The sequence below is a fragment of the Danio rerio genome, chromosome 2 (assembly GCF_052040795.2).
Source record: "Danio rerio strain M-AB ecotype USA chromosome 2, GRCz13ab, whole genome shotgun sequence".
Lineage (NCBI taxonomy): Eukaryota > Metazoa > Chordata > Actinopteri > Cypriniformes > Danionidae > Danio > Danio rerio.
Genome location: NC_141022.1, coordinates 28,089,542 through 28,111,265, shown reverse-complemented (window position 1 = coordinate 28,111,265; position 21,724 = coordinate 28,089,542). Strand labels below are relative to the sequence as shown.

Sequence of the window (21,724 nt, the reverse complement as noted above, 5' to 3'; positions counted from 1 at the left end):
TGAAGTGTCCATCATTACACACTTCATTTTAGCGGCTGAATGAGTGCATCATCCGGGTAATTAAAGTGCACTTATTATTTTAAGAGTTTTCAGTGTGAACACACTACTTACACTATTTATACTACAAAATGGCGTAGAATAGTGCATAAGTATGCGATTTGGGACGCAGCTAGTGTTTGTACTATACAACACACTTATGTTGCCATATTGTATATGATTTAATGTGTTGAAAATTGGGGAATACATATAAATCTAATTTAGATCCTTATGCACAGTGCAGAAGAAAGTAATTAGAATGACAGAAAATTGGGCTGGGCGATTAATCGAAAAGTAATCGAAATCGACATTCAGAACCTATAATCGATCAATTTTTTCAGGACAATTTTTTTTAATTACTTTCCCTACGTGTCACATGAGGCCCCTCTGTTAGATGCTGTGGCTGATTTATTCTTCTGAGGCCACTTTGCAGCCACATCTGATCTCTGGTCAATCAGGATCCATTTTTGAGCCTTACTTTGCACTGTATTGACAATGACTGGAAGTTTCGCCAGAGATGCTGGCTAATTATTCATAACATTCAAATTATTATTTACATTAAAGTATTTGTTTACAGAAGATGCAAGAAATGCACTGTTTGAAATATTATTTACATGATATGCAAGAGTTATTTTATTTATTAGAGATTATTTTCTGCTTATTTTCTACTTTTAATATGAAAAACATTCAAAATAATTTTTTTTGTTTCCAAAAGTAAAAGTTATTTATTTTCACTTTTTATGAGTTAGAAAAAAAGGCAATGTGTATTTTAATTTTCAGATGTTCAACGGTGAAAATAAAGAATCATAGGTAGCAGATACTGTGTGTTTACTTAAAATCAAGCAATACACCTTCATTTAGAAATCTCTTACTTGTAATATGTGAGCATATTTACTGTACAAAAACCTGTCAGTAAACTGTGAGGGCAAAAAAAATTTAAATAATCGTTTAATCATTAATCGTAATCGAGTTAAAATGTTCAATTAATCAAGATTTTGATTTTAGGCAAAATTGCCCAGCAATTTTATTTGGAGCATAGAAATCCTTTATTTTTGCAGTTGAAGATACTTAAATTGAATGATTTGGTAAAATTTAAAACAGCACAAATTATGTGTAAAGTTAGAAATTAATTACTTCTGAAATGCAAAAGTTTTTTGAAGAAAGACAAGGGGGATGTAATCTGAGAGTGGAACAAAATCTTAGGAGGTTGAAAACAAGGACAACTTTTTTAAAAAATGTGTATGTGGTGTGAAATTATGGAACAGATTCTCAAACAATGTCAGGATATTAATCAATTTAAAAAGTTGTATAAAAATATATTATTAAAGGAATATAATGATTAATAGAAGTGATTGTAAAAGTAAGTGAAATGTAAAAATATATTATTAAAGAAATATGTTGATAAATAAAGGTGATTGAAAAAAGAACAAAATGCTTTAATTGTTATTGGCTGTTTGCAATTTTTTTTATGTCATTATACAAATGATGAATTAACCTTACAATACGTCAAAGATGCCAAAAGGATGAAATGTCTCATATAAAGCTCATGTATGTCTCAGGTAAAAAGAAGCGATAAGTAAAAGAAGAAATAATTTGAAGGAATAGACGAATGATGTATGTGGTATTGGGGTGGGGAAAATTATAAGCTTGTGCTTCATCCTGCTCCATTTTAATGCCTAGTTACTTTTTACTCACCTGGAAATGCTACAGTGCTACGTTTGGAAATGCTACAGTGGGTCTTCTGACGAAGTGAGCCACGGGACACTCTGCCCATGGAGCAGGGCCAAGAGAGCAGACTAATGCCAGCTTTCCGTGTATATGCTGCTGACACTTATTTGTCTGCGTTTGCTTTTTTGCTGACAGGCACATGCTGAGCGAACAAAGCTGAGCCATGCTGGATCCAAGGCCTCCGTCTCCGAGAGCAGTCACTCACTCCCTCAGATAGCCATGAACAGCTGCAAGTACAATGGAGGAGTGGTGAGACCACTGGGCAGCCTGGCGGCGTCAAGACGCAACCTGGCGGAGCATGACTCTGAGACCCAGCCGCTCCAGACGCTGCACAGCTCCGGCCTGGAAGTGGTCGTCTCCAAGGGCGGAGGCGAAGACCCCAGCAAGGCGTCCAATGAGAGCCTGGTCCGAGAGAGCGGCAACGCACCGCAGAAGAAGAATAAAGATATTGGCTACAAACTGGGCCACAGGAGGGCACTTTTTGAGAAACGCAAGCGGCTCAGTGACTATGCCCTAATATTCGGCATGTTTGGGATCGTTGTGATGGTAACAGAGACTGAACTATCCTGGGGGGTTTACACTAAGGTAGGTGCTCTCTGATTTTACACGAATATGGAAATGGTAGAATATCGTCACCTTAGAATTTTTAGAGTCTGTCTGACATTTTTGTCAATATAGAGTTTTTCACATATTCTTATTAAATGACATCTTATTTATGTGATGTTTTTTTTTTATAAGTTCGTTTACATTTTAAGACTTTTTATTTAATAAAACAAAAAAAGCTTTTATCTACAAAGCCGAACTGTAGCTTGTCTCTATAAGGTTATTTCAGTGAGCCAATCAGCATTTCGAATGCACACACGAGGACCATGTCAGCTTTCAGCTTTCTTTGTCATTTCGCTGGACTGCACCGTTGACAGCAGGAGAGACCAGAAAGAAATACAGAGTTGACTAAATAATGCCGCACTTAAAAGATGTGTGTGAATGTGATGATTTCGAAGCGCTTATTGACTTTGAGATGAAATGTAAAATTTAAAATGTGTTTATTAAACACTTTTTTTTATCGTCTGTTTTATTTTAAAGTTTTAAAATTCGACATTAAGGGCGAGTACTTAATTTCATTCATGGGGCATATAATTCAATAAATAAAATGTAATAAAAAAAGCATAAAATTCAATAACCTTTCCATATTATTTCATAAAATTAACATCTGCACTGTATAAAATACTCAGCACAGCCTTGTATTCTTAATTTGAACAAGAAACAATATTCATCCAAAAACATTAAATAAATGATATAGAAAGCAAAAATGTAACATTCACAAACATCAAAATATTGTTACATTACCATTTTATATTGTTTTGTGATTTGTATTTCTTGGAAAGTAATTCTTCAATAATAAGAGAGCAAATTTAAGAGAATTTAAATAATTTAAATTTAGAGTACATTTAGGGTCTCTGTCATGTTAATGTATGAAGGAAAACTGTTAGACGCATATTGTTTACTATATGGATTGCAAATACTTTGCAGCTCAATATCTCAAAATCATTCAGAACGCAGACAGAACCTTATAATTCCAAGGTAACGATATGATAAACAGTGGGATTGAAAAGTGTGAAAGAAATTCTGGGATTGAAAATGTTATTTGATCCTAAACTGGAAATGAAAAAATCAAAACGATTAATTTTTATCATAATACTGTAGAAAATGAGTAAAAAGTCTATGCTTAAAAATTCAGTTAATTAAAATTGCTGTGTGTCTAAAAAAGATTTGGCCATGGAATAATTAAAGGAATTGATATTATCTGGGTGTGTAATCCTTTTTTGGATTCATAGCAAATTAATTGCAAATACAGTCTTTTCTTTTTTGGAAGAAATGATTAACTTGCAGTCATGTCATGTGGACTGATGTGTGTGCAGTATCCTCAATTTGACCTTTTCTGATAATATAAAATAAATCAGGAATTTTCATATGTAAAAAAGGATAAGTTATAAAATTGGTCACATTAATCAGTTAGAGTACCACTATTAACAAAAAGAAAAAGGGACAAACAAATTGTTTTTAAAATTCCTGATCAGCTCGAACTTTTATTTTGAAAATGTTGGTATTTATTTACAATAAGGTTCCAGATGTTAACAGTTAATAAAATGAACCACCATAGACTTTAAAAAATGTATTAAATTTAATGTTTATTTCAACATTTAGTAATCCAGTGCTAAAAATTGTCTGATGATATTATTTACAGGACCTAATCTGAGATTTTCTATCCATCAATGAGTAGCTTTATTACCCACATTGGTCAAACTTTACAATAAGGTTTCATTAGTTAATGTAGCTACAAACACAAACTAACTAGTGGTATAACGGATCACAAATCCCACAGTTCTTATCACATCATGGTTTTTTGGTCAAGGATTTGATCATTTCTCAGATCAGCCAAAAAGGAGGCAGATGTCATTAGCTTTCCATTTATTACAAAAACAGCACTGCAAAAAATGCTTGGTTTCATAAAATAAAATGAAGAAATAATCAGCTGAATAAAAAAAAGTAAAATATTCAGTAACTACTACTACTACTACTACTACCACTACTACTACTAGTTACTACTTCTGTGGCTAATAACACATATACAGATGTATAAATCTAACATTATAATTTGTTTAAACCCTATTTATTTTTAGTCTCTTTTTCAATAAATGATTCATTTATTCACTCAAAACTTCATGTTTCATTGCTAGATGTATCATTTTTGAAGAATTATTTAGTGTCATATTTTTGATGGCTTTGATGGCTACCTATTGGTTAAATAATGTAGTTGCTGCCTACAACTTTAATTTTTCAAGCACATGACGGTGATTTTACTATAAACATGTTTTTTTCTAAACTATAAACTGCAGTTTATTTTAAAGATTAAAATCACCTTCATGTTATCCCAGTACTTCTGTGTTATTTGACTGTTTGTAACTTCATAACTAACTCAAAACACTAAAAACTAAATCCCTTTCTTGATTCTAGTGTTTTTTTAATCACAGATTTAAATGCAGCGGTTCGAAGGATTAATAAACATAAGCAAATCACCGTCATTTATAATTAATGTTGCGTGGGTGTTAAGATTCTGATCTTTTAATGATTAATTATGCAGCATACACTGAATGTATTTAAGCAGCCTAAACAAGTAGTGACAGAAAAGACCTTTAATAACCCACAAATTAATAACCAACACCTTCTAAGAAACCCACCACATTTCGAATAACCTACCACAACTTTTTCCGTCATCTCCTACCCAGTTATTTTTTTTCTACCACCAATTTTTTTTTCTTCCACCTATTTTTTTCCCCCACCATCATGTCCCTCCCGGGTCTCCGTGAAAGAGACAGTTCCCCCGGCTTAGGTACTGATGAATGCATTCTCCAACCCATGCAGGAGATCAGTATTTGTATCATCAGTTTTAGGCCTTTTGGCAAATGTCTCAATTAGGTTTATCTGTTTTAAAGAGTGTTTACTCATTCTGAACCTTGTGTTAAACAATAGTTATCTGAATTGTAATTTTAAGGTGCGGAAAAACTGCCAGCAAAACTAAAGCCAACAGATTTCTTTACCCATCTCCCACCATGCAAGTACATACACGCACACCTTTATTTATTCTCATTCTTTCTTGCTTTGTCAATATATCATAGTGTATATTGTTTAATAATCTATTTAAATTATGTAATAAATAAATATGGCGCCACTGCACTTAACTATCATACTTATAGGTAAATTAGCTTTTTTGCATTATAAAGCTTAAAGCATCAGAATCGGTACTCAGTATCTGCTGATCACCATGACAAGGAATCGGTAGTTGTTATTGTCTGCAAAAATCCTGATCGGAGCATCCCTACTTATACTTAATCAGGCAATGAAAATATTTTATATTCTTTTTAGTTAATTGAAACCCTGCCTCAGTATTAATGTATGCTTTAACTAATGTCAATGATTGGTCTCTTATCAAAACATGTTACAAGTATTACAAAATATAGTTGTGGTATTTTCATTAAAAATCTCAGTTTTTGAAAATCACTGTTCCTCATGAACTGTTGCATATATTTTGGCATACATCCTTTACATCATAACAAACACACACCGCACATACTGTTTCGTAATCTTGTTTTTACAAGCAGTACTGGAGGTCTAAGAGTGCTTAAAAACTCTAAACTTTGAGGTAGGCCTGTATTACAGACAACTCCCAAAGCAATCCTTAATGCAGGGTCTCCAAAATGAGGTGTTTGGTACTGTGACCACTCAGTTCCCATGAGATGTGGATTTTGTAATGGTTGTGCTATTTCTAGTCCAGTGGGAGAGAACTGCTACACTGCTACTGTCACATTCAGCTGAATTAAGTGAATTATCACATGGCTTGATCTTGCAGGAAAACAGAAAAAAAAGGGAAGGGAGGAACAATGGCATGTGAATGTCAGCTGGAAAGAAAAGCAAGGTGTTTGTCAGGAATCTGACCTTTGGAATAAAAGTAATGAAAAAGAAAAACTTCTGGTGACCAACAGGTGCATTAATTAGTTTACGGTGTAATTTGTCACACGGGAAATTTATAACAATTTCAGACCTCATTTTTTCATAGAGGGACCATTGGGAGCCAGGGTAAAATTAGATGGGGTTATGGAGAAGACTTTCTCATTTCACTGTTAAAATTAAATCTTTTAATTGCTTTTCTGTGGTTATATAAATTATGCACACTTTCTCATACCAGCAAATTTTGGTTTGGACGTTTTTGCATATAGCGTGTTTCTTTCAAAATGTCACTTACTGTAAGTCATATTTTTAGTACAAATGCTTTGCAGAGGAGTAGCCTGTTTTATGCCTACTTTAACCAAAAGTAAGGTGCAAAACTAAAAATGAAGCCTAATATAAAATAAGGCTATCTTTGGGCATATTTACTGATATGCTTGGATGGTTTAAACAGGTGTTTTATATTTTGAATCAGTGGCAAGACCAGAAACTTTTGACTGAAAAGATGGACAACAGTACCTGCTCTCAAAGTAATGTACATCATTGTACAATGCATGAGATAAAAAGAGTGAAAATCTAGGGAAGATTTATTGGACTAAATCTATTGATTTACATATACAGTATTCAGTTAGCAAACACCAAAGTAACTTAAGTATGAAGAACTATGAAGAAAAAAGAAGCACTTCAAATCACCATAGAGCAGCAATATATATATTTACATTTACATTTACATTTAGTCATTTAGCAGACGCTTTTATCCAAAGCGACTTACAAATGAGGACAAGGAAGCAATTTACACAACTATAAGAGCAACAATGAATAAGTACTAAAGGCAAGTTTCAGGTCTGTAAAGTTTTTTTTTTTTTTTTGTACAGTTAGTTAGTGTGATATTCAAAGAGGCAATTAGGAAGTGAAGTGGAGACTAAATAGTTGAGTTTTTAGTCGTTAACTGAAAGCAAGTTTAAATGTCCTACAACTTTACACAAACAGCTGGAAACAAGTCCTCAAACCATACACAACAACTGAAACAAATCTTAAATGTATAATATATAAGTCTAAGTTTAGCAGTTTTATTATTACTATTAATATAATATTTAATAAATGTTATTAATATAATTCCTTGTAGCAGAGTGTTTGTAGGGAAGTGTCTGGTGCATATGGAGAGGTAAGGGTGTGTCTGCAGGTGGTTCGTCAACCACACTGATGTTTCTGCCAACATATTATACAGTGCTTAGCATAATTAAGTACACGCCATTTTAAAATGTATATTTTTATCCATTTCCCAGTGAATATAGGCAATGTATTTTGGTGCGTTTAAACAAAACAGATTTTTTAAACAGATAGATTTATTAAAATGATATTTTAGTCACCAAACATATTTAGAAACTGAAAGATAATACAATTAAATTCAAGCAAAATATTGCAAAAATAAAGTTACAACCTACAAAATTTCAACCAAATTTTTCCATCTTTGTGCCTTTCTAGTATTTTCCTCTTTTTTACAATTTGTATTTAATATTTTTCTATAACAAAAATTTGGGAGGGCGACGCAGTGGCACAGTAAGTAGTGCTGTCGCATCACAGCAAGAAGGTCGCTGGTTCGAGCCTCGGCTGGGTCAGTTGGCGTTTCTGTGTGGAGTTTGCATGTTCTCCCTGCGTTCGCGTGGGTTTCCTCCGGGTGCTTCGGTTTCCCCCACAGTTCAAAGACATGCGCTACAGGTGAATTGGGTAAGCTAAATTGTCCGTAGTGTATGACTGTGTGTGGATGTTTCCCAGAGATGAGTTGCGGCTGGAAGGGCATCCACTGCGTAAAAATGTGCTGGATAAGTTGGCGGTTCATTCCGCTGTGGCGACCCTGGATTAATGAAGGGATTAAGCCAAAAAGAAAATGAATGAATGAATATAAATTTGTGTGTACTCGTTCCGTTATCGTAAGTTATTTTTTTTAGATAAGCTCCAGATTTGGTTTCAGTACAGACTAATCTAATGCACAAATATAAAATTGTATAGCTTCCTATTAATATGAATTTAAAAGATTTGTGAGGGGTGTACTTATATATTGTACTTACTGTATATATTCTGAACACTGTATATATTCAGCAATATATTCATTCATTAATTCTTAATTTATTTTCCTTCGGCTTAGTCTCTATTTCAGAGGTCGCCAACTATTCCTGCATATGTTTTACGCAGCAGATGACCTTCCCGTTGCAACCCAGTACTGGGAAAAGCAATATATTAGCCAAAATTAAAAATAAAATTAAAAAGTAAAAATAAAAATGTCAAATTTGTTATTTTAAGTCTGGTTTGTCACAAGTCTCAACTACAGAATACAATAAGCATAACTGTACACACAGGCTAATGGACCACATTTAGCATTGTAGCTTTACCAAACAGTAGTAAACTATCACAATCACATTCATTTTTTTAGAGTAGATGTTGTAGATTCAAACAAGCCTAAAACACAGCATAACTTAATGATTACTTGTTGTGATAAACATTGTAAGCTGAATTTCCATTACCCTTAAAATTGCAATAATTGAAATGGCAAATTGAAAACAAGGCTAATGAAAACACAGAATAAACAAAAATAAATCAAAAATGGTTTCTGTATATACACTGAACACACACACACACACACACACACACAGTTGAAGTCAGAATTTTTAGCCCCCCTGAATTATTCACCCCCCCTGTTTAACGGAGATCATTTTTTTTCAATACGTTTCTAAATATAATAGTTTTAATGACTCATTTCTAATAACTGATTTATTTTATCTTTGCCATGATGACAGTATATAATATTTGACTAGATATTTTTCAAAACACTTCTATACAGCTTAAAGTGACGTTTAAAGGCTTAACTAGGTTAATTTGGTTAACTAGACAGGTTAGGGTAATTAGGCAAGTTATTGTATAACAGACTATCGAAAAAAAGGGGCTAAAAATTTTGAGCTTTTAAAAAAATTAAAAACTGCTTTTCTAGTCGAAATAAAACAAATATGACTTTTTCCAGAAAAAAAATATATTATCAGACATACTGTGAAAATTTCCTTGCTCCATTAAACATAATTTGGGAAATATTTAAAAAAAGAATAAAAAAATCAAAGGGGGCCTAATAATTCTGACTTTAACTAATAAATATATATATAATTTATACAGTATATATATATATATATATATATATATATATATATATATATATATATATATATATATATATATATATATATATATATATATATATATATACTGTATAAATTATATATATATTTATTTGTTCATCCCTAAATTCTGAATCCACATTTCCAGAATTAAGTGTGTACTCTATCAGCCAGAAACACCTCTTATGTGACCACTATTAATGCTTAGATAATACACCTATACTGTATGTCTCATTCTTCTATAATGGAAACCAGGCTATAGAGTGGCTTGACAAGCATCTTTGATAAAACAACAGGACATTTAGGATCTGATTACCTTGCACTGTAAAAAAATTGTATGCCAATTGTAAAGTCAGTACAACAACAAACAAATAATCTTTATTTCCTTTAGCTTGTTCTTGTTCACTCAACTTTTGAAAACATCAACTGCACTGAACTAAAATTATTTGTCAGTGATAAAAAAAACATTAAGTTGGGTAAACATAAGATTATTAAATTTCTGGAGAGGTGAACTACTCTGTAACAAAACATTTTAAGTTGTTACAATTCAATATTTTTTTGTCTGTAGAACTACAGTGCCTCAAGTTGAGTGAAAAAAAAACACAAAAAAAAACGGAATCCTTATTTCCTTTAGTTTTTTCTCCTGTACTCAACATTTTGTTTTCTCACCTTTAATTGATAGGACAGTAGAGAGTATAGACAGGAAAGCATGGGGACAGGAGAGAGTGGAAGGATCAGCATTGGACCTTGAGGCAGGAATCAAACTCAGGTCGCAGGTGAACACCAAAGTGCCATGTGTCGATGGCTAACCACTACATGATTGGTGCTGCCGTGTGCTCACCTTTTGAAAACATCAGTTGCACTGACCTAAAATGTCTTAAGTTGAGTGAACAAAGAAACTCTTTTGGAAATTGGTAAGAAACAATATCAGATTATCAGAACAAAAGATAACATTATTAAAGGGCCATGAAACCCCCTCGTTTCAGCAGGGTGTTTTCACACTTCTACTTTGGAAAAAGTCAGAAAAGTGGGCGTGTCCAGCTCTGTTTAGGGGGGGAGTGTCGGAGGAACTAAAGTGGGATGGTGTGGGAGTGTCTATGTGGGTAAGTTATTGTTGTCGAGCGTCGCCTACACTGTAATCCACACGTGACTCCAGATGAGCTCTCACAGAGAGAAAATGAAAACGAAACTTAATGGCAGCAAACTATAAAAGCAACACTTCACGCTTGTTTTGCCAACACAACGTGGCGTCTCTGGGGCGTAAACACGGTGACACTAATGAATATTAATGAAGTTGCACAATAGAGCGCGCTGATTGGTTTGAACCAAGCCTTACTCATGCATTAATGCATCACACTGTAAGACGTAATAAGACTCACTCTGGCACAGACGCCCAGTCTGCACGCTGGAATACACGCTATTATGTCATGGCCGTGACGCAGCTTCAAAAATTCGTTTCAAACCGGAAGTACGAATTTGCTTGAAATAACGCAAAAACAACCAATTTACACTTTTTAGTGAAATATAGGTGTCCTAATAGTGTTTTTAGCAGTGTGGGACACATATACGACTGTCAACAGCTCAAAAAATGTGTTTTGGTGTTTCGTGACCCTTTAAAACATTGTTTTCAAAAGTGGAGTGAATAAGAAAAAGCAAAAGTAAATAAGGATTTTTTTTTGTTGTAGTACTGACCTTTTTACAGTGTGTGAAGATATGGTGGCGTTTTCCAAATTTTTTGAGAAAACATCACAAAATTCAAGCAATAGAATATGAATCCCAGAAATGGTGAGTAAAGACCAATCAAGTACTGTTTCTCAACAAGAGTGTGCTCGGACTTGACAGATCTCTCAGATTTATAGCTCTTTTATATACCTTTCTAGTGCACAACCAAAATATGCTCATCATGTCCACAAAGGTCTTATTCTTCTTTCATACAAAAAACAATGAAGCCGCACCACTGCGCTGAATCACAATCACCTTACCATTTATTATATCTTTCTCCAGTCTCTATGAAACATGCCGATCTGCAGTCCTCATTCTACTGTACAACACTAACATTTCAACTAACAAGTCCCTCAGTCCCACCAACACATTTAAGCGGAGATGACAGGACAGTGCCGAAAAACATGTTCAAGTATTCACATCATCAGATACACCCACATGCATTGCGTGATTATGCTTGTGTGTCAAAGGGAGTTTAGGCAGAGAAAAACCCAAATATCAGACTTAATCAGATGTTTTAGTACCCAAATGCACGAGGTTCATTTGTTGCTAAGGGGAATATTATGGAAAGTGATTTTTTCCCCCCTGACACAGTAGGGATTAACTCCTCCAGGGTGAAGCACTGCAGTGTTTTGTGACGCAGATGGTTTAGACACCATCTATTCAGACAAGAATGTTTCATTTAGCAAGCGAGATTTTATAACTTTAGCATAAGCTGCTAAAGGGTAAGACTGTGTGGTGGCTGTGTGTGTGTGTTCATGCTAATGGTGTGCTCTGTTTCTCTTGGTGCAGGAATCTTCATATTCATTTGCACTGAAATGCCTTATCAGCCTTTCCACTGTTATTTTGCTTGGTCTTATAATAATGTACCACGCTCGGGAAATACAGGTTAGTTCTGAAGTTTCACTTATTAAAAGTTGATTGTGTTGTGTTTGAACGATCTATTAATGTGAATTATAAGGTGAAGTGTGTAATTTATTTTTTGGTAACTTTTAACCAATCTTTTATTTAAAAATGCAAATATGTTTTGCAATTTTATTTTATGTTACAGCTGAAATCCAGTGTTGCTTTGACTGGGTTACTTTTATTTGAGTTTAAGTGTGTTGAGTTGTTCTCATATTATTTTTATTTTTGTTTAGTGTTAGTTGTTTTAGCACATAAAGTTAAAGTGAATTTTAAATATAACACCTTCCGATTAAAATTAAGTACATTTTTAATATTGTTTTTGTTATATGTGGGTTGTTTTAAGAAAGATTTTTATTCAAAAAAGTTTGTTTCAAGTTATTTCAAGTAATTTCTTTATGGTTTTGGTTAGTTCTAACAACCTAGACACTGATAAAAGATTATTCGCTGAACAAGATTCAACATTGATGGAAAACTGGAAAATTAAGTAACTCGATTTTAATCTTAATCAATTAATCTTAATCCCTTATGTTTCAATTAGATTTAAAGGGGTGGTCCAGAGTGTTTTTTTAACACTTGGTTGTGTTTATAAGATGCAAAGCAATGTGTGCTCGTGCTTCATTTGTAAAAAATCACATAGTTTTTTCATATATCTTACTTTGATTATATACAGCTACTTAGCTAACATGAAAATGACTGTCACATTTCCTAGTTCCTTCGAAAACTCACCTTCAAGAGGCTCTGATTGGTCAGCTAACATAATGTGCAGTGATTTACGGATCAACTCCACATCATTAGGAAGCGTCAGGTCCAGTCACTAGCACATGTTGTCCCTCTGTTGTGTAATTACTGTCAGTCAGTATGAGCCTGAATTAGGAATAAAATAAAGAGGACACAGCTGAACCCTTATGCCTGCTCTCTTAAATAAAATCTGATAAGTGTCTTTCACAAATATTCGGGTTATAAGCATGTTTAAGTAATATGAAACGTTCACATATCTTTTGCCAGTTCGTTATTTGAGATGTAGAACGCAAAGAAAGCGTCCGCATAACAAGACACTGCTGGGCTGGTGAAGATTGTGGCTGTTCACAGCGATTTGATGGACAAATATGAATTTGTAGCTAAATTGTTTGCGGTGCCAAACAGCATTTCCCGTTGTTTACATCCTTGTTTATGTCCTCGCTTCAACATACCATTAACGATAGACACTATGCAGGTAATAGATCAATTTTAATAAATAAAAATACAGGTTTTGGCTCAAAATCCACAGCTTGGTCTAATATGGTTGGAGCGGCTCCTTTTTTGAGGAGTTTTTAGCCGAGTCCAGCACTGAACTAGGAGAGATTCTGGAAGTTCTCCTTTGTCAAATGCTAGCTATATATTTTCTATAATTTTCTGAAACAAAATTAAACTGTAAGCACCTCTGACTTTGTTTCGTGTCGTTTGGAAGCCCCAAAACAGCAACAAAACAAGCAATGTGGAAATAGCAGCATTTGGATGGCATTTTAGCTTTCTCTGCTATATTATTATAGTGCCTCCGGCCATGCCCCTTTGCTCCACGGTCTGTATATGCGTGGTGAATGCATGTAACCTGAAGCGTTTGTGATCTCACTAGCCCAGATGTATTTTTTGTAGTCACCAAAACTTCGTTTGCTGTAGGCTTTTCTAAGCTAACTCTGTAAAGGCAAATGTCTCCCTTTGCATTGAATTTTGAGCGTCTTACATTCAGAGATGTTGTTAATGTTCACACAGCTACGTTACACATCAACTAAAGTTTAAAATATGATATCATAGTGGACCACCCCTTTAAACAATTTCTATTTTCAAACAACGTTTACACAGGAATCAACCTGTTTTTATCATACCAAAAACAGAAATACAAGAAAGGTTTTAGTAAAAGGAAAACTTTCTTTGCACACTTCACTTTTAAACCATCACTTGGCAATGCTTCCTCTTATTTGTGTTTTCCTTTTGCCAAATAACCTCTTGCTCTCTGCCTGCTCCCTGCAGCTGTTCATGGTGGACAATGGTGCGGATGACTGGAGGATAGCCATGACATACGAGCGCATCTTTTTCATTGTCCTGGAGCTGTTGGTGTGTGCCATTCACCCCATCCCGGGCCAGTACGTATTCACATGGACGGCCCGGCTGGCTTTCACCTACGTGCCCTCCGTGGCAGACGCCGACGTAGACATCATCCTCTCCATCCCCATGTTCCTTCGCCTCTACCTGATAGGCCGGGTTATGCTCCTTCATAGCAAACTGTTCACGGACGCATCTTCACGCAGTATAGGTGCCCTCAACAAGATCAACTTCAACACACGCTTCGTGATGAAGACCCTCATGACCATCTGTCCGGGCACCGTGCTGCTGGTCTTCAGCATCTCCTCCTGGATCATCGCGGCCTGGACCGTGCGGGTCTGTGAGAGGTATGGCACCACGGAGAGTGTGATCCCGAGCTACACAGCTATTCCCTTCCCCTCCACTCGTCCTCTCTCTCTCTCTCGCTCTCTTCCTCTGTCTCTCGCTCTCTTTCTCTCTGCATCTCCCACTCACTCATTCCCCTCCAGGAGCATCTCCAACAGCCTCACGCTGCCTGTATGAAGAGCTTTTCTCCCATCAGCTCTGCGATTGCACCACAAATCCCAGTCCATGTTTCAAAAGCCGTATTAGCGATTGTTAAATAATTCATGACTGCCTAATTGTTTGTTTGCGGAATGGTTTGTTTTGGTAATCTTGAGGAGCCCCGAGGATAACCCACTTCAAAAACTGCATCATCATGATCTCATCCCATGAGGCGCTGTAGATTTCGACATATTTAAGGCACATTAGGAATTGGACATACACGGTCTTGTTTGGCTGAAGCAGCACTGTGATGAATGGGTTAGATTTAAGGGACAAAGATCATTAATTGCTTTATCTGTACTGTGTCTTTGACATTCCTGCCTGCGTTGCCTGCTTCTCCTCACCTTTACCTCTCCAACATGTGTCTTATACAAGATTTAATTGAACGCGAATGAATTTTTCAAACAAGTAGAGACTTACTTGAAGCCCCATTCACACCACCAGCAACTCATAATAACAAAGCAAATTTAAGCTATGCATTATTGTGAGAGATGTTTACCTCCAGTGTTAAAACAAAGTTGATGCAAATGAGATGAGATGCAACCTGTCCTCAAACCTGTACGACCGTCCCTGAAATATGATCCACAGGAACATTTACTGAAATAGCACCTCTGCTAGGAGCAATAGTTGCTGCAAAAATAGGAAAAATAGTGTGTAAGCGACCACACATTGTATTTAAATGAAACCGCATGTTGACTAGGATAGTCATGTGTCACCTAATGACTATGCAAGTTACACAAAACTGTTTTCACGCCAGCTAGAGGGCAGTTAGCTTTAACTGTAAACTATGGGTCATAATATAGGTTGCACATTTTAGACGTCTTTTCATGTTCTAAAGTATAGATCAATACCTGATCTGAATTACTTCTTACCCAAAATTAACTGTGGCTCTTCCTTCTTCATTGCAGATGCAAATCTCATTGCATCCGTTTAATTTTGGGTTTATTGGGTCACTGGTCATCGGTAAAACATTTATTTAAAATTTATTTAAACCTGAGGCCATTAATATGGAACCCTTCAAAGTTTTAGACTCAACCCTGCTCAGAATAGGCTTCAGAGTTTCAGATCCAAGTGCCACTGTGAAAAACTCAGCCTACAGTGCTCAGCATAATTGGGTACACTCCATTTTGAAAATGAATATTTGTATCCATTTCTCAGTGAATATAGGCAATGTATTTTAGTGCATTTGAACAAAACAGATTTAATACAGATATTAATATTAATAACAGATATATTTATTAAAATAACATTTTAGTCACCAAACATATTTAGAAATTAAGAGATAATGCAATTAAATTTAAGCTAAATATTGCAAAAAAAGAAAAAGAAAAAAGAAGAACTGTCTTGAAGGAGAACAGCCTGATTAGCTGCTGTTATGTGGCAACAACCAATAAGTAGACCAATTAACTGATTAATCCCCTATGAGATCCAGTAGTTGAGTATAGATGAGATGTTAATGTCACTGAGAAAAATTTCAATGCATAATATGATACGTGCAGCAATATATTAAAAGCATAAAAATCTTTGTCAGAACCCGACGCTATTTTAAGTAACTTTTTTTGTAGCAAGAATACTGACATTTCTACTGACTGTATGTTTTAGTTGTGACAAGATTTATAAAACTTTTACCAGTTTCACTCACCAATAATATGACATGCTAATATTTTTGGCAAACAGTACAAAAAGCCGTCAGAGTGAACGGGGCACTTGAAATGCATATACAGCATAATAGGGCTAAAAAGTAGTAATTAGTAGTAAAAAGTAGTTATTTATCCCCGTTTATTGTGATTCTAACTTATTCTGCTAATTCTAATACTCTAAAGCAGGGATGCCCAAACTAGAGCCTGTGGGCCAAAGTTGGCCCATGGTAACTTTGATCTGGCCTGCCATCCCATTTAAGAAATGATTGGCATGATTTTGAAATTGTTCAAATTTAATGTAACACTTTGTTTCATTTTTAAAAGTTAAATTAAATGTTTCAATCAAATGGTGTAATTTAATCAGATTTTGTTTAAAACGTCACCTGACAATGAAGAGAATTTGGTGAGCAAAGGCAGATTCTGCTTGACTAGAATATTCAGGATTCCACTCCACTGTGTGGAAGTTAAATGCGATTGTTTATTTTTTTATTGGAATAAGTTATCATTTTAATAGCTTTACTACATCAGTAGTATGTAGATTTACAGTAATGTTTTTTATTTATTTATTTTGAAATATTATTAAATAAATTAGGAAATTACCCGTAGAAACTTTAATGTAATATAGTTTGGTATATTTACCTTTGGCCCATGGCTCACAATGATATTTGGTTTTTGGCCCTTCATTCTAGAAAGTTTGGGCACCCATGCTCTAAAGAATGTTAGTTAACATATAGTTGTAAAGTAACTTGTAATCAACAGAACATCAAAATAAATTTTATGCAATTTTACAGTATTAGTAGATTAGTTTTAGTAGCCTTTTTAATATTTGCTATCAATTTATTTTGATGCTCCAACAATGGACAATATTTGAAGTAGCTTCGCAAATAAATGCTCAATTATTCCAGTAATCCTAACCTTCATAACAGTAACCCTAACCCACATTTACCCTAACCATAACAGCCCAGTAGTACTCTGACACTTAGTTAGCATGATTTTCCAAAGTTACTTATAGTCAACATAATGTCTAAAGATAAACAAAAATAAACATAAACATAAAAAATAAGCTATAAAATGACAGATGTTGCTGGACAACAAGTATAGTTTGATACACACATGTATCCTTTAAAACAGCATGCACAAATATTGCCTTTCTTACTTTTCTTTTATAAAGATATTTAATACATATATTAGCAAAACTGGTATGTCCCCCTACTAATTGGAATTCAATTTTAAAAATTGGTCCCACTTTATATTAAGTGGCCTTAACTACTATGTACTTACGTCAAAAAATAATTACAATGTACTTACTGTGTTCACAAAGTTTTGCAGAACACTTCTGGTGCGCTTGAGGTGGGATAGAGTTATGGCCCCCTTTGGGGTAATGGGTAGGTTTAAGTCTGGTTAAGGTTTAAGAAATGGTCATGTAGGTGCCAAAAACACTTGCAAAATAAAAGAAAATTTTGCAAACAAAACATGAAGTATTAAGCAAAAAAAAAAAAAAAAAACTCAAATCTTTTATAATTTAAATAATTTTTGAGAAATAAAAATCAATTTTGCTAAAAAAAAAACTTTAAAGAGAAAATTAAGTTTTGAGAATTAAAAAAGAAATTAGCAAAAAAAAATGCAAATAAAAATCAAGCAGTGCAAAAAACAAAACAAAAAAAAACTAAAATATCTGCAATTAAAAAATGCAAAAAAGAAAAAAAGAAAAACAATGCTCACTTTTATTTGCTTTTTAGTCAACCGTGAGTTTGCGATGCTGTTTTCACTTTGCATTTCATGATTCTGCGTGTTTCTCTTTGTGGCTCTGATTTGATAAGTCAAGGGAACTTGGATTTGCCTCAATTTAAGCAACGTCATCACCTGGAGGCACAGTATCAGTAGTTCTTGTAGCCACAGTAGGTCCGGGCCTACCGTAAACGCCCAATTTCCCTTGACTCCACCCCCTTGTCAAATCAGGGCCACAAAGTAAAACGTGCACAAATGTGAAATGTAAAGTGAAAACAGCATCGCAAACTCAGATTTGCATTTATTTATTTATTTTTTGCTCAAGACTTTATTTTTGGTTTGCAAAACTTTGTTATTTTGCAAGTATATATGGCCCTAGATTGACTCCATAGTCATCAGTATAATTACAAATGTAATTACAGAAGTTAATTACAAGTGTAATTATATGCAGGTATTCAATCAATCATAATAACAAAGTAAAAACATGCATTTACACAAAAAATACATTGTAACAATTGATTAATTTCATTATAAGTATATATTAGTCAAGGCCACTTAATATAAAGTAGGACCAAATAATCTAAATTGATTAAAATTGATTCATCAACTCAAACTGAACTAAATCAATTGTTTGTAAATCTAAAAAAAAAAAAAAAAAAAACGAACCAAATTGGAAAACGTACATTAAAAGCAAGCCCTAATAAAAACAGCTTTCTATTTCCGTCCAAAGAAATGAAATCCTTTGCAAAAGAAAAGAGATGACAAGAAGAGGTGTAAGTAACTCTCATCTCTTTGTCAGAAAGACAGTTCACTCTCAAAGGCTTTTTCTTAAAGAGAGCAGTCTCTGGCTGTGTTTCCCTTTGGTGTGTTTACAAGAAACCGAACAGGCAATAATGACGAGTTTGGAGTGGTAAAAGAGGTGAAGGTTTTGATGTTACACCATACCACTTCCCAGCACTCTGCACCCCAGTCTCATCGGCTGCTATGCACGACACAATGCTGCCCACACTCTTGCGTGAGTAATTTGCGTTGCTTGTGCGTGCCTGTATGAAGGTATGGGAGGAAGCTTTCGAGTGCGTGTGTGTGTGTGTGTGACTATAATTCACTGTTGTACTTTCTATTTCCCCTCTATGCTGCTCCATAGGGATGCCATGTGAGTCCTCGTTCTCTAGCCGTGGAAAACCTATCATTGTTCATTGAGCTGGTGCCACTGCTGCTCTAAGAGGGGGGAGGGGTGGGATTCGGCAGCTCTGCCCGAAAAAAAAAAAAAGATACTCCAATAGATCAATTTTTACAGTTTAAAAACAAAACGTGTGAATGTGGCACCATCAAGAGAAGTTTGTTGATAGCAAATGCACTAATGGTTTGGAAAGCTATGATTTGCGCAGCACTGTGAATCAAGCGTCTCTTTCGAAAGTGCTCAGGAGTAGGAGGGAGGGAAGAGGAGGAGGGAGTTTGTGTTAAAATGGAGCAGCTCCTTCAAATCACCTTTACAAACAGGCCTGAGGGCAACTCTTTTTTTTCCCGATTATTCCTTCAGCAGATGTTATTGAACTGTAATACGCCCCAGCACAACACAGAGCTTCAACGATATATGCGAAACAAACCTTTGTGTTGTACATGCTTTTCTTTTGAATCTAAATCTACACTGACATAATGGTCAGGTCAGATGTTTGTTCGCATATTTGTTTCACTTAAATCTAAATGGCAACCCAATGGAAAATGTTTGCAAGTTGCTGAACAATATTGGGTTGCTTATCCAGTGAGAGATTGGGTTGGCGGTTGAGGGGGGTAATGTTAATATGGCTCCTGATCAAAGATCTGACTCTATATACTATCTAGAAACAAAAAGGTGAGATGTTACTGTCCATTCTAGCACATTCTCCTCAGAGACAAGAGAAAGCAAGGTTGTAGGATGCTAGACTACTGGGTGCCCACTTCTGGTAAACTATGAAACAGCATGGTAGTCTTCATGTTTACTGCTCTGTCGTCATTGAAAAGAGGCGCTCGTTTCTCCAAAGTGCTGCTAAATTTGGGCCTGCACTATTTTCTTTACTCTAAGCACACTGGCCAGCCCAAAGGGCAGAACGGTGTGAGACTGGACGAGCACGGAGTCCGTCTGGAATGGGAGGGATGGGAAACTGAAGGAAGGGCTGGGTCATTGGAGGAACATTGCTGCTATTCGCAACGTCGGCTTATCATTCACACTTAAGTTCATGTATACCTCCTGTTCATTGCTTCGCATCTTCCGGTCCTGTTTCCGCAACCTCCCTGCCCACTTTTCCCTAAATATTATGCATGACTAGGGTGGATTCCTTTTCTTAGGCCCTTTTCCCAAATGTACGTACAGTTCCATGCATCATTTCATCTTTATCTCCTCAAACGATAACATTTTTTTTAATGTAGTTGGAATTCTGATAACAAAAAAGCAAGAGATGCTTGGATTGGAAGAGAGCATTTGCACACTGTTGAGAAGGTGCATTGCAGTACTGTCAGGATGCTCCACGTGTATGGCGTCTTTGGTGCACACAGTTGTGTTGTTTTAAGAATGGTGATAAGAAAATAAATAGACACCAGCTCACTGACAGCATATGCCCAATTACAGACCTGCAAGAAGGACTGTTCCTACAAAACGAGCATGTTACCTTCCTCCGGAGAATTGATATATCGTACCTGAACTTTGTGTGGTTTTATTGTCACACTGAGCTCTTTAACATACAGTGTGAGTCAACAATGTAATGAGAATGGGGAGCTAAATTATGGGATAGGGAAATTTGCATTACTCTGAACATGAATATTTAAATGTAAAATTTAAAATTAGATTAGATTTTCCACCAAATATTGGTACTTTATCAGTTAACGACAGACCTAAGTGGCTTGTTTTTAACATTGTTTTTTAGTAGACTGTGATGAATATTTAATTGTCTTATTCATTACTGTTTCATCTTTAGATGTTACACTATGTGGTTGTTATACTAGGTATCAATATATATTGGAGCTTTTACATATATCAGGCTGTATAATATACTGTTATTGTGCATTCTTTCTTGGATTTTAAGTTTGCACAGTTTTTTGGTGCCATATCAGTTATCAACTGATATCAGTTTAATCATCTTAATGGTCATAACTAGGGCCAGACCGAATCTGCGGACATTTTTTGCTATTTCTGCTGAGAATTTTGTAAAAAAAAAAAAACAATTAATAAAATCTGTGGATTTATGTAGAATGATTTTAGGAGTATCACAACTAATAAGCTAATATATGAAGAAAAAAAAAAAATATATATATATATATATATATATATATATATATATTTACTTTTATTTAATGTTTACAATCCAATTAGATCCACTTATTTGGTAAACAAAGCAAGTCTCTCATATAATATCTCTACTAAAAGACAACATTACTTTACAAACTGTACTGTAAATAAATCATGAACATTTTAAAATTATTATTATTATGTCTCAATATTATCAGTGAAATGAATTTAAAAACGCAATGAATATATATTTACACACATTTAAATACATATACTCAATGATGGGCTAAAAATCTGTGGAAATCTGCGGATTTCTGCATGCACAGATTCCGTGTGGGCCTAGTCATAAAACAAAAACAGTTATCAGCAGAGGTTTGATATTGGTTTAAATGTCTTTATATTTACTCCATCAC

At 34.9% G+C, this 21,724-nt stretch overlaps 1 protein-coding gene across 13 annotated transcripts in view; it reads left to right on the top strand.

Annotated features, from left to right (window-relative positions):
* Nucleotides 1-21,724, top strand: part of kcnn1a (potassium intermediate/small conductance calcium-activated channel, subfamily N, member 1a) — a 67,907-nt gene that overhangs the window by 33,151 nt on the left and 13,032 nt on the right. For 11 of the 13 annotated variants that reach the window (XR_015477860.1, XR_015477862.1, XR_015477861.1 and 8 more), the window contains 3 exon segments: nucleotides 1,900-2,349; nucleotides 11,946-12,041; nucleotides 14,067-14,485. Coding sequence is in view for 5 of the 13 variants with exons in the window: in NM_001128248.2 (NP_001121720.2) it covers nucleotides 1,900-2,349; nucleotides 11,946-12,041; nucleotides 14,067-14,485 (965 nt within the window). In the remaining 8 variants the exon portion in view is untranslated. 13 annotated transcript variants of the gene reach the window in all.